Source organism: Phaethon lepturus, unplaced genomic scaffold (genome assembly GCF_000687285.1).
Source record: "Phaethon lepturus isolate BGI_N335 unplaced genomic scaffold, ASM68728v1 scaffold13343, whole genome shotgun sequence".
Lineage (NCBI taxonomy): Eukaryota > Metazoa > Chordata > Aves > Phaethontiformes > Phaethontidae > Phaethon > Phaethon lepturus.
This window is the reverse complement of record NW_010529798.1, coordinates 6,142-20,201: the sequence shown is the minus strand read 5'-3', so window position 1 is coordinate 20,201 and position 14,060 is coordinate 6,142. Positions and strand designations below refer to the sequence as shown.

At 41.5% G+C, this 14,060-nt stretch overlaps 1 protein-coding gene across 1 annotated transcript; it reads left to right on the top strand.

Moving 5' to 3' along the window:
- Positions 1–596: 596 nt before the first annotated feature.
- On the top strand, positions 597–12,804 carry UBAC1 (UBA domain containing 1; the record flags this gene model as incomplete). Its single annotated transcript, XM_010284053.1, has 9 exons — positions 597–717; positions 2,203–2,276; positions 3,550–3,657; positions 4,719–4,821; positions 5,546–5,654; positions 7,088–7,340; positions 8,419–8,505; positions 9,420–9,558; positions 12,073–12,804. Coding segments are annotated over 9 exons (1,110 nt in total), but the record flags the coding sequence as incomplete, so codon positions are not given.
- Between the last annotated feature and the right edge of the window lie 1,256 nt (positions 12,805–14,060).

Here is a 14,060-nt window from a genome sequence, read left to right as displayed (position 1 = left end):
AATCTTTGTAGGCCAGACTATAGGACTACAGATTAAGAACACAGAATTAAGTGTGATGTACTGTACTGCAAAAGTATAAATCCGCTCACATTGGCTGGTGCCCTTGAAGGGCTCATTTGGGGCGACTGGGCTGTAATGTCAGGTCTTTGAAACTGTTTAAAGAAGTTTTTTAGAGCACCATAATCAGTTGAAACTTAAATCATAGAATCATGGAATATCTCCAGTTGGAAGGGACCCGTAAGGATCATCAAATCCAAGTCCCGGACGTAGCTATTAATTTAACAGCATCAAGCAAGTAAGGCTAGAATCCTTCCTTTTGTGGATTAGTCGTCCCAGGCACGAGCTTGGATATGCAGGTAGAAACCTACCACAGTCAGTATTGTTACAGCATAAATTAAGCCTCAGTTTCCTTCCTAAAATACATTCTGTGCCCTGGACTCTAGCTTAAGCTATTAGGAAGCTAGTAAATGATGGCACAGTTTGTACGTGGAGAATCTTCTGTACAAAGTGCCGTGATTCATGCAGTAGGCTTATTTCGATTTATGCAGTAGGCTTATTTCTGTCTTCTGATTTTCAATATTTACTGTCTTCTGCAGTGTGTGCCTGGGAGCTTGGAGGATCCGAAAACTGTGACGCATCATAAGTTGATACATGCTACTTCTGAGAAGGTGCTGACAGACACAAAAACAGTGTTGGAGGAAAACATCCAAGATAGAGGTAAGATTGTCTGGCTTTTAGTCCTGTCAGCCTGGAAACACGGAATTGTGTTTAACAATTTGACGAGTTCCAAACAATAACCTTTTTTAATATCTGCTCTCTGCTTTGACATAGGAAGCTAATAAGGTGACAAAACAGGAAGAGGGGTAAAAAAAGACACACACACACACACACACCCCCGCCCCCCGAGAAAGCACCTTGTTCTGCTGCCGCAAACATGAACAGTTTGGTCTCTCTTCCAAGGAAATGTCACCTATCACCTTTGGAGCTGAACAGGAGCCTTAGGCAAAGGCGAGGGGCAGCGGTTTTGCTGACTGGTGGTGTATTATTTCTAGGCGAGGTGCTGGCTCGTACAGAGTTTTGAATTCCAGTTTGCAGCAGCTAAGCAGTATTAACTGTGCCGTCATAGTGAGCTGGCATGCGAATGCCTCTTCACTCCTTTTCCCTCTGCAGTGTGCTCTGCCTTTCCTGCGCCTTGCTTGTCAGGGCGACAAGATCGCAGCCAACAGCTGATGGCCACCAGCTGACTGCACAGGGCGGCCAAGAGCCAGCATGTGGATCCTTTCACATTCTGATCCACTGGACAGATGAGGGTTAACGGCCTTCACCAGCTGTTCTCTTGGCTGTTATGTGCTGAGCCAGACCAAGGAAACTCATTGTGCAAAGCATACTTTGTTTGCTTTTTACCTGCTTAGTACAATGGACTAAAAACTGCACGTCAGGCCATATGTGGCTGAGGGGCTGCAGATGCGGCACAAGCCTGCTTTGGGCTCTAACTAGTGTGTCTGCATCTTTCCACCCTTAGAATGTATGTGGTAGTAACTGAGGTGCTAGAAACTTGTAAAGCATCATGTGATCTCTAGAAGGAGGGTGCCTTGAAGGGGAAAGTATTAGTCTCAGAAGCCCAAATCAAGCTCATGCCAGGTCGTATGGGATATCTGAGACTGAAGACTTGTTTGCCCCAGAGACTTGCCTGGTGGGCTACCAGTGATGCATTCCGGCTGTAGACCATGAATCGCTCTACTGCCATGCACACACAAAGGTGAGCTTCAGCCTGATACTGGAAGTTCTTGTTGAAGCTTGGCACTTGCCTTGCTGCAATCGAAGGAAGACCCCAGCTTAGACCAAAAACCGTCCATGGCCTGTCCTACTGCTTCCTTCTCAGTGGAAGCACTGAAAGTTCTGATGCTTTTTTATTATGATGAGCCAATTGATGTACTATTAATGTACAAGCCAACTGGAGCCTTGTAATACCCTTTCTTTAACAGTGTTGGGTGTGGAGAAGAAACCAGTAACAATCAAAGTGTAACTAATAATGTTTTGAATCACTTGTGCTCTAAGGACTCGCAAATACTGAAGGGGAGTGTGCAAGGCCATGCAGGTTTTAAAATGTGAAAAACTCTGATGCTACAGTGGAATTAATTATCTTACAAGAACTGTCTTCATGTTACTTTCTAATGTATTTCAGTATCATTCTCTTTCCAGATGTCTTGCTTTTAATAAAGAAACGTGCACCACCTCCACTCCCCAAAATGACAGATGTGTCAGCAGAGGAGAAAGTGAGTTGGAAAGACTTCCTGACTTGGCCATTTTGATTAACTGCTTTATTAATAAGCTGCAGAAGGATTACTGTGGCGTACTCTTTGTGTTTGTAGAGGCAAATACTGCCAGTTAGATGCAGGGAAATTATTTCATATTTCTTCCAAACTTTGAGGAAGCTGATTTTCCATTTTTAACTTTGATTGTGACATTTGCCTTAAAATAAGATAGCAGATACATTCTGTGGGGGTGGTATAGATTTGATCTTTGCACAAATGTCTAATAAGTGTTTAAGCATAGTTCAGCAAGTGCCTTGCTTTGTCTCTGTTTGAAAACCCAATAGAAATATGCTGATTTGCTGTCAGGCTGTCTTCTGTCTCTATCTGTGTGTAGCTTATCACCCCCTAACCAGGTCTCTAGAGCTGAAGTGTTGGCTCCCTACTGTTCTTTATTTATTTTATTGGAATGTAATTGTTAGAGTCAATGATGCCCAGGATGATGCTTATGTGTGAGTGGTACTGCAGTTGATATTATTGCATAAACACTTTGAGCGATGCTTGTGCTTGACACTGTGAATCTCTAGGTCTTTCTACTTTTTCCTCGCACAGCTTTGTTTCTTCTTGCTTCCTGTAGGTATTGGTGTATGTCTCTGTATCCCTTCCTTGTAGGTATTGGTGTATGTCTCTCTCTTCACTATGGTCTTGCTGTGCAGAATGTCACTGTAGAGCATAAATTATAAGACTGGGAAATACTTATAGTTTGTACCCTGCTATGTTTTGTCCTGGACTATAAGCATGTACAGAAAATCCAAGGCACTATATATCTCTGCATGATACTTGCAAGCAGCGAAGCACTTCAGTGTTAAGCAGTTAAGTGTTAGCCTATGCACAGTATTGGTACGTCTCCCAACAAACCAGGGGTTTGAAGAGAGCGTGCTGTGAACAGACCATGTGGAGCAGAATACGGCCCTGGGCACTGAGGCCTCTGAGTTCTCTCCATGTTTGATACATCACTTTGCCTCTTTACGCTGGAATTTCCCTGTGTGTTTAGATAGCAGAAATAGGTGCAAGGCCTGAAAGTGGGCAACCCAACAGGTCCAGTTTTGCTCTATAATTGCAAAATTATACTGGTGCAATTAATGCACTGTATTGCTAGACTGCTGTTTCTTAGTTGCAAGTTACAGAGCACTGCTTGATGCCTTGGTGAAGAATATGAAACTGCTCTCCGCTATGCTGTGTTCTCTGTTCTGTGGATAATGGGTTATGAAACCTGATCATGTTTCCTATCCTTCAGAGGAAACAAGAGCAGAAAGCTCCTGATAAGGATGCTATTCTCAAAGCAACTGCAAATCTGCCCTCTCGCAATGTAGATCGCACCGTGGCCCATCACAACATGAGGGATGTAAGTATTAGACTGGACTTTTTTAACTTGCACACTAACATCCAAATAGGCTTTTTATCTTGTATAACTTTGTCTTGCATGTGAATGTGATTCTCTTTTCTCTGTAAGAGAAATTCAGATGTATATAATGTATACTAAAGTAGGTAGCTTAAGGTGTAGACACAGGTCGTACGATTTAGTGATAATAAAACATTCTGTTCTAAATTATTATTTTAAATATTTGTCCATGGGAAAGCTCAGTAAGCATATTCCAGATCTGGCAGATGTGAAGTTAGGGGGGTTTATTTCTTCAGTCTTAAATAGCTCAGGTGTTTGCAGTGTTTTTTTTCTCTTCCATGGTTTTGAAAAGAGAAATTAGGCATAAATTTTTACTTAAGTAATTGAATGCTGATAGAGTCTGTAATGTCTTCACCAGCGTGGGGGCTACTTTTACTCTTCTGTACTAGTAGGGTTATGAAGCAGCCTACATATTGCATGCTGTCAGAGTGCCCTAGTAACCTTAAGGGGACAGTTGGCATTTAAGCAACATAATGCCATATTGTTATGACATATGAGCATTACTAAGCATAGCATTTTTAAAAACAAATGTCCAACTGAAAGGAATTTGTGATGCTTCAGTTTAGAAAATAGCTTTGATCTATGTTGTTCAAATTCGGATTACCAGAAAGCAAATAGTAGACCAGGAAGGCTCACTGGTTCACAGAAGCAAGTAGCCCTGGTATGGAGCTACTGTGACTGTCTTCTTACAACGCTTGTGCAAGGTGGGAGGCAAAGTGTTTCTGTGAGGCGGTGAGTTTTCTTGAACGCTGCACATCTTGTGGTGGTACTGGGCAGCAAGCTGTGGTAAAAATAAAAGGACCTTTCTGCCTAGTAGCTTTTACTTACGTGGAGCGCTTCGCAGGAAAGGCCCAGTGCTTCTTGAGAGACTAAACAAGGAAAATAAAGCCACCTTCTGTGCAGGGGGGCAGACTACTGCTGAGATACTAACAATAGATATATTAAGATTTAATGATGTCTGGTAACCTCCCGTCTAAATGTTTTGACAGTTTCCTTTCTTGCAGTTCCAGACAGAGCTCCGGAAGATCTTAGTGTCTCTCATAGAAGTTGCACAGAAATTGTTAGCACTGAACCCAGATGCAGTTGAACTTTTTAAGAAGGCAAATGGTATGAACAGACCTTTATTTTTAACATATCTTTATAGCTACTAGTTAAATCCTGGGAACTTGTTTTCTTCCATAGCAGAAGAGTGGGCTTGAAGAGCGTGCTTGCAGAGTGAAGTCCAGACTTTGGTGTAATAGTAAAGCTACTACAAATTTTGCGGCAAAGATTTCACCTTGTAGGTATAGGTTATATAAAACTTGTGAATGTATAAGGTCCATTCCATTTAGAAATAAAATCATTAGTAGTCAAAAAATTGGAAAACTTCACAAGAGTTGCACTATGGGGATGGTAAAGAATAGTTAAAAATGCACAAGGACATAATAAAATGGGGAGAAAGTGTAGCTCTTGATTCAGTTTCTGAGAGATGCTTACCCTTGAAATTTGCTAGGACCAAGATCCAACTTACTTTCACTGAAGATCTATTTGTTGGTTGTCTAAAATCTCCTATATATTATGTGGAAATACCATGGTAGTGTGAGAGGTAGCTGTCTTTCATTTGAGATCTTGAATGCATCTGGACAAAGTCTGTGTCCAGGAAGAATCTATCTGAGCCTGATCAAGCTGAGTGCAGCAAAGTAAATGATGAGATAGCAAATTTGGGGCAGAAACAAAAGCAGGGATGGAACAGAAGAATGGGGTTTGAACTTAACATGTGCCCTTCCATTGAGGAAGGGGTTTATTTTAGTTTGAAGTCAATCTGAACATTGTTTTGTTTGTGTATGTGTAGCCATGCTGGATGAGGATGAGGAAGACAGAGTGGATGAGATAGCTCTGCGACAGCTTACAGAAATGGGGTTTCCAGAAAGCAGAGCTGTCAAAGCCCTTCGATTAAATCAGTAAGTGTACTCAGCATACTGCCTGTAAATTACTTGATATGGTTAAAAAAAAATTGCATTTTTTTCTAAAGTCTCCTTATGTGGGTCACCTAAAACTAGGCTGGAAGAAGCATTAACTCAAAGAACAGCGCTGCCTCAGGCAGCATGCAGGTGCAGATGGCACAGGGAAGGGGAAACAGTGCTGGACTTGCTCTGGAAAGAATAGCTGGTCTGCAATTCACAAGGCTGCCAGGCTGTCACTGTTTCTAAGTATTAAACTCTCTTTTTCTTGCACTTTAGAATTCAGATTTTACAGAGGGGGGAAAAAAAAGCAAACCTAGCCCATCCACATTGGTTTTTCAGCTGTAGAAAAATACTTTTTGCTGATCTTTCAAGTCTGTTCCAAGAATATTGTAAAGTCCAGATAGCAACTGTAGGAAAATAGGAGGTAATGTAGTTCTTCTTGTGCCCTAAGAAGAATGAGCTGTACTGCCTCACTCCTGAGAGGGCTTTGTTAGGCCATTCTTGAAAATTTCTAATGATAGAGAATCCACAACATATTGCAGTTACTCTTTTCTTTCTCCCCTGATGTCTTCCATCTTTCATGTTGTAACTGAAAAGCCAAATAAGCAAAGGCTTTCCTTTCTTGTCTATGAATGTGTAATAATTCCCATGTGTCAAATGAAATTACATGTTCAGTTGCCCTATCATTTTCTTTGCTTCCTCTGTATTCATTGGGCAGGGAGGTGTTGGGGCACTCTCGAGATCCCTTAGCATTTGCACTGGATAGCAAGTGGCTGTGTGATGATAATGATGTTCTCTTCCCTTGGGCTGGCCACTTCTTTGAGGGATCACAGATTTCTTCTGAAGTCAGAGTGGAGGAAGAACAGTGTGGTACACGTCCAGGTGCAATTGCCTATGTGGAATTTTGCTCTTGCTCAAGTTGTCATATTGTGCACATGTAATGTTTTTCACCCTCTGTTTTTTTCTTGTGTTGTAAATGGCATTCCTTGATCACTGGATGGATGTTTGAGAGATCTCCTTAAGAAGCAACAAAGCAGGTTGCATCTGAGATGTGGTTTCATGTAAATTTGGAACATGCTTTGTTTGCAGTTTTGTCAACAGTTGCAAATAGTCAGTGTTTGTTGTGAAATAAAGCAAATGATGTGGAGAATAAGGTGACTCCCTCAAAAATGCCTTTTAAAATCCGGGTTGCAGCTGTCCAAGTTGGGCTTCATTCCTCTGTCTTCCTGGCCTCAGAGACTGTGGTGCCCTGAATCCACAGACAATTCAGGTGCTCTCAGATTTGCTCCAAAACTTTATTTATGACTTCTCAGATACTAATTAACCCGCAAGTCAATATACTATGGGAATAAGTGCAAAGGCAAATGTGTGTGGAACACCACTGTACGTCTGGAGTGCTTCTCATCCCTGTGTTTTGATTTGCTTTTCAGTATGTCAGTGACACAGGCCATGGAGTGGTTGATAGAACATGCAGATGACCCTACAGTGGATGCTCCACTTCCAGGTCAGACTCCATCGGAAGCCACAGCTGAAGCTGGTGGATCCTCTGCTGAAGCTGGTGGATCCTCTGCTGAAGCAACTGCGGGTCCTAGTACAGAAGCGGGTGGGGAAGAGGCCAAGGATGAGCTGACAGAAATATTCAAGAAGATCCGGAGGAAAAGAGAATTTCGTCCAGACCCACGAGTACGTGCTGCTTATCTCATTTATGTAACTGTTAGGATTGGAAGGGACTGTGTGGGCACCATGGAATGCAAATAAATGTTTAGTGAAATGAAATGGGACATCTGGGTAGATGTATATTATGCTGGCTTGACAGTATTTTAGTGGAAGTCTTTGGGGACTGTTTAAATTCAGGTTGCTGCAGGGGATATTACCGAATTAATGCACTGCTGTCTCAGATAACAGTATCTAAATTACTGACAATGTTGCTTCTGTACCTGAAAATTAACTGATGGGACTGAAATGAGCTGCCAGACTGCTGGCATGCTTTCTAAGGCTGCAGTCTGTGAAGGAAGGGTTGCAGGGCAGGAGAGAAGAGCATTGTTTTATTTAAGGGGCAAGGAAAAATATCACCAGCAGATTTAAGTCTTGCAGCAAATGCAGAAGTTAGCCTTTTTTCAGAACACAGTATTAGCTGGAGTGAAAATATGTGGTGCTATCACACTGTAAACTCACCAGGAGGTGCTCTTTAGAATCCAACGCTTTGCTTCTACAACTAGCTGTTCCTTGTGATTTCGGTCAAAAGCTGCCAATGTATTTGATGACCTGGGTACAATTTCTAAATGATTAAGGATTCTCATAACAATATTTAAGTACACTTGTCTAAATACATAATGCTCACTAGCAATATAATAATCCAGGAAGTAAAATTAAATTGGGCAAATAGAACTGCAAATGAACTGGAGCTTGATCTGTCAGTGAGATGTGAACAAAAGCTTTGTGACATGAGAGATGTTCTAAAATAAGGTGTTTCTGTCCTGCTTTTCTTTCTACCCCGGGTAAACTTGCTCTTTGCTTTGCATTCAGCTTTCAGGGCTGAGGATAGGAACCTTCACTCCTAAGATTTATTTTTCTATAATAAAGGCATTTTTGATATGGATTATTTGAAAACTTTGTAGATAAGATTACTTAGTGGTCTACAAATGGAAACAATGGGATTTTTTACCCCACAAAAAGCTCCTGCACAGAAGATGAATGGATGTGATTGTTCTAATTTCTGTTTTAAATGTTACATTTATTAAGCTGTGCAAATCTGATGTAGGCTGTCATTGCCCTGATGGAGATGGGATTTGATGAAAAAGAAGTGGTAGATGCACTCAGAGTAAACAACAACCAGCAAAATGCAGCCGTGAGTACAATGTCATTTCTGTTCCTTACTGCAATAATACTCTGCTCAACTGATTCTTTTCATCATTGAATTGGTTGACATTTTGATCTATCATAAAGCCCAACTATTACTGGAGATTAAATGAGCACTATATATTCTGTGCCTCTTTCAAATTAGATACACAACTAGAATACAAAGGTTTTAGACTTCTTAGAGGAACTCAGCATGCATGAGGTTAAGGCTGATCTGGCTAGGATAGCATATGTGGATTTTCAAAAAGCTTTTGAGAAACTCCCTTGCCAGAGTCTGCAAAAGAGATGATGCTGTCATGAGAAAGGAAAAGTTATTCCCAATAATTAATAACTGATTAAAGGACAGGAATAAATGATCAAGCAAGAGATTCAAGCCACACAGTGTGTAAATTACCATTCTGTAGCAATGCATTCCACAGATTATGGAATCAGAAATATGAATGTTTTCAAAGATTGATTAGTCCCCTGCTAGTGCATGATATATAAGGAAAATTATGCGGACACAGCTGACAGCCAAGGAATCTGCTCTTCTTAGGCATCTGATGCTGGCTACTGTTAGAGGATATTGGGCTGGATGGTACTTCAGGCTGACGCATTGTAACCATGTTGATGGGGTTCCTCTGAGGCGGTACCTATGTAGGATAATACACGTCTTCCCTGAGCTTTGAAACATCCAAAGTTGGTGTAATTTTATTACCATACCAGGCACTGCTGCTGTTCCTGTTGAAATAAAGGTGCGAGAGCAACGCACAAATGAATAGTAATCTGGTGTGAAATGTATAGCTCTGTCCTTACTATGAGAGGAAAAATACTTTTAACATGCCACATTGTCAAAACTTTTGAGGCACTTTTCATGATTGGTTCCATCAGAATGAATCTGTTGTGCATGGTGATTTCTTTCAGTGTGAATGGCTGCTGGGAGACAGAAAGCCTTCTCCAGAGGACTTAGATAAGGGCATTGACACCAATAGCCCTCTCTTCCAAGCCATCTTAGAAAACCCAGTGGTACAGTTAGGGCTAACCAACCCTAAAACTCTACTAGGTAAGTCCTACTTGGGTTCCTGCTACATATGCACTGTCTCTGTAGTTGCTGGCAAATAAGAGACTGGATGATGACAGCACACTTTGTGGGGTAGGTGCAGCTCTGTACCCTTTTCCTCACTTTCAGTGGCTGTATTGTTTGTTTGCTTCATACTGCAACTCAGCTAAACCCAGAACAGAATTTGGGGCTGTCCGAGAAATGGTACTAATTCCCCAGGCTACTGGAATACACTTTCTGAACTCCAGACTTTAATAGCGGCTGGCTGCAATGCTTTTGTGGGTTTAGGAAACCTTTTGTGTGCTCCCTTTGGCTACGAGGGGGAAAATCAGGAATGTCTGTTTAGAACTCTGATTATTTCGCAGAAGAAACAAGGCTGTCTCCTGCGGTACAGCTTACTGTGTGTTGAGGCCTGATCATTGAGATGGAAGAGTAACCAAACAAGAAGTTTGAGCTAAGGCCTTGCCTATCAAAGTTGAGATAATGTATGTGAAAATACACTTCCCTTTGCTTGGGTTTCAGCTCTGTGGTAAAGCCTGTGTGCTCGTGGTCAGAAAGGCTGTGAGCACAGCAAGTACCCAACTGATGAGCCTGGCAGTGAAACATAAATCTCTGATGAATTGGTTTCTCTGACGCTGGAGGACGATACAGAAGAGTGAGATTGGCTCTGTGATGTATATAAAAAGTTTTGCATTTAGTCTCTGGCTTCAAAATTTATTTGAAGCAATGCTTTTAACTAAAGGGTGTATGCACAGCTCTTTCAAGAGAGCTTTTAAAAATACTACTTTCAATGTAATTAGGAGAGTTTGCAAGCCTTTAAAAAATTCAAGAGCAGAACCTTCCCACTCTGATTTCTGAACAAATGGTCTCTTCGTTTCCAACAAGGGTTCCACACTGCAGCTCAGAATATAAATAGAAAATGAAATGCCATTATGTGTGCTTGTAAAGCTTGGATGAACATCAGAGAATATATTCCAAATGATACATCTGCAAATTGCTCATGTCACAGATTTTAATAATGAATGTTTGCATTTAACTAGATACTTACAGAATGTTGATACATCTTTAGTTTCATGCAGACTCAAAAGCTTAAAAGAATATAGTTAAAGTGGTGAAAGGTGAGATCAGTACTTTATTCTGGGCTTTTCTGTAGGCTTGCTTGACCTTGGGCAAGGTATTAATGATGAGCCTTCAGGGTACTTGCAGCTCCCACTAATGTCCGTTGGAGCTCTGTACACTAACACTCCTTGGGAAAATTAAGACACTGACCTTGGTGCCAGTCTGCCAGATTCTTAGAACGCTGACATTTTGGTGACTTCTGAATAGGTCAGATGTGCAGCTGCTTTTTTGTCCTATTCCATAATGACTGCTCCAAATGTCCAGTAGTCCAGCTCAGTGTCTGTCATAAGGCTTATAAATTTATTGCCTGGACCATTCTTCTGCCAAATTTGCAGCTTAGCTCTTGCAGTAGCGGTCTGGTTCCTTCAGCGTAAGTAGAGAAGTGAAAACTAGCACATTTGAAAAACAAAACAACAAAGCTTATTGTAAAGACAGCTGTGTATAGAAAGAAAATCCACTTTTAAATATTTGGATCGCTGCCACTGTTCAGAAATGGAGGTGATTGTTCTGCACAGACAGCCTTTCCCCTTCTGCCTATCTCTAGGCAGGTGGAACTGGCTGCCTCCCTGACATCCTCTACTCTCCAAACACCAGGAAGGAGAGAGCACGTGCTACTCAGCGGCGAGATGCTGCTTCCCGTCTGGCTCCAGGGGCCTCTATGAACAGATAGAGCTCTGAGATTTGGGGGCTCAAGAGGATACACTTTTGCTGGCTCTACTGCTCGTTCCTGGGGAGCTTTTGGCAAACTGGCTCCTTTGCTGGCTTAGTTTTCTCTTCAGATGTTATGAGAGAGTAGCCATAGGACAACCAAAGTGCAGCACAGGAAGGCAAGGGGGTGACAGTGCTTTCTAGGAACTGTCTTGGTTAAGTACTGGGGAGGAAAAAGATGCTGGTGCAAGTACTAGCCATTCAGAAGTCGAGGCTGGGGTGTGGAAAATCTTTTGCTCGGAAGAGTGGAGTTGCAGAAGAGCCTTCTCATAGGAGTCCTGGCAGCAAATGACCCAGTTCTAAGGTGGGCTTTCCTAAAGAGGTGAATGGCATAGCATGTTCCCTGCTACTGCATGTAGACATTTGCCAAGGCTTTAGCTCTTCAAACCCCGATCCTTGAGGTTTTCTGAAATGGACTATAATCCAGGCTGAGTATTTAATCACCCTTGTCTGCGGTGAATTTAATGCTGGGACATGGGGAAAGCACAACAGCCTGTAGCATGCCAGTCTGTGGAGACTTGGGTGTGCAAATGGTGAATGTGTGGTGTGTATTCCCACCATTTTTGGGTGATGCTTGCCCAATGCCTTTGGGCTGCCGCTATTTCTAACTGTCCTCTTGTTGAAGCATCCCAAACATGGAAGCCTTTGCTGACTAAAGGACTGAGTGTTGCAATTTCCATCTCTTGGCAGCCTTCGAGGATATGCTTGAAAACCCCCTGAACAGCACTCAGTGGATGAATGATCCAGAAACTGGGCCTGTCATGCTACAGATCTCCCGAATCTTCCAGACGCTGAATCGCACGTAGAGGGCAATGCCAGTCCACTGTGCCACTTCCTACTGTCCCTTGCTTCACCTCCTCCTCAACAGGAGGATGCATGGATCGTTTGGGGAGCGGGGCGGATGGAAGGGGAGCGGGAGAAATCCGGTGTGAATGGGTCTCTCGCACGAGAGCGTATGTAGTTATGGCCAAGTTAATTGCCTTGTGGATTTAGTGTTAGTGGAAGAAGTTTGAAGACTTGTTTATGTTTTCAGGTATTAGGTTTAAAATAAAGTATATCAAAAAATAGGAAAAGGTTTTGTGAAAACAATTAAGAATCTGATTGTTGGAAAGAAATATAATATTGCTTGTTAAAAAGGCCTGTGACAGTAGTTTTCTAGCCAGTTTTGCTAGCATCTGGCTAGTGTTTACAAAAGGTCACTGACCACTAGCATAGGATATTAATCATCTCCATACAGTATTAATTTGTGGCTACATCAAATTATAAAATGCTTTTTTAAATTGATTCTTAGGAAATGTTTTTTAAAAGTCCGAATACTGGGAGAGCAAGCACATTTCTATCCAAACTTGTTTATCTTGCATTATAATTTAAACAGAATAATTGAGAGATGGAATTCTTTTAATAAATAGCATTACTTTTTCCTATTTATTTTCTGCATTAGTGTTGTCGCAGTCCCACAGTGGTTACACTTGTAGGAGATTCTCTGTCAGCTACATTAAGGATGCACTATCTCTTTCACGACAGAACTTGCTACACCAAGACTTGGATTCTCAAGTAGGCTGCAATTCACAAGTTCATACTCTGCCATATCCTAGTGCAAGGAGGGGTGTACTCATGTAGTGGTTTTTCTCCATTTTTATATGCATGGTTTTGGAAAAGGGAGACTTGTGGGTTTTGACTTTTTTCAAACTGTTTACAAAAAAGCAACTAATTTGCATGGGTTTTTCATTGGTGGTCTGTGAAGAAGCAGAATCGCTTAGGTTTTTATCTTGTTTAATGTTTTTAAAAGCACGCTTGAAATGACTATCTTTGAGATAGAAGTGTTTTTTCTTGACACTTATTTTTACCTTGGAAATAGCAAGAATGTCAGGCTGTGTCTTTCCTATTTTGTCAGAAGACTGACTTCAGATTTCAGACAGGAGTTGTGAGCTTTTAAAGAGCAGAACTCACTGGGAATATCCAGCTAGTTTTTAAGATTGGGCTCTGCAGGTGTTACTTTTTTAACAGTCTAAACAAAAATGTTTTGGTTTTTTTTTTTTTCAAATTAGTGAAACATGATTGATATCTGTCATGATCCCTGCCATGTCTTGTGCTTCACAGCCCTTTTTTGGAAAGGCAGGCTAGGCAGGACCTGCCTCTCCAAAATGCAGAGTAACCAGATGGAGACCCTATCCTTAAATAGCACAAAGGTGCCCTGTCAAATAGAGAGCTCCTGAGTGGCTCTGCAAGTCGCCTTTTTGAGGAGGGGTGGGGTTGTGCAGTTAGGTTTTTTAAAGAAAAAAGGAACAAGATGCAATCCGAAACCCTACAACAAGTTTTGGCCTGAATTTGGCATCTAATCTATGCGGTTATGCAGTCAAGGCACTGAAGTTGCCAATTTCACATAATTAATATGAAGGGTGGGGAAATCAAAACAGCACGAGATTTTATCTTGACTTACTATCCCAGGGTGGTTTTCTTTTTGTTAGTTTTAATTTCATATTAAGCTTTACAGTTCATGGCTGCTGAAATACTCACTTCTACATTTAGAAATTGCAAACTTTATAGAGATGCTTCTTCAGTTCAAATTGGACAGTAAAATCATTTTCCTGAACTCTTGGTAAGAACAGATTGGCAGCATGATGTTAAATTGTAACCTTGTCCTATAACCGTGAAAGCTAGGAACCTGATCCTGCAAG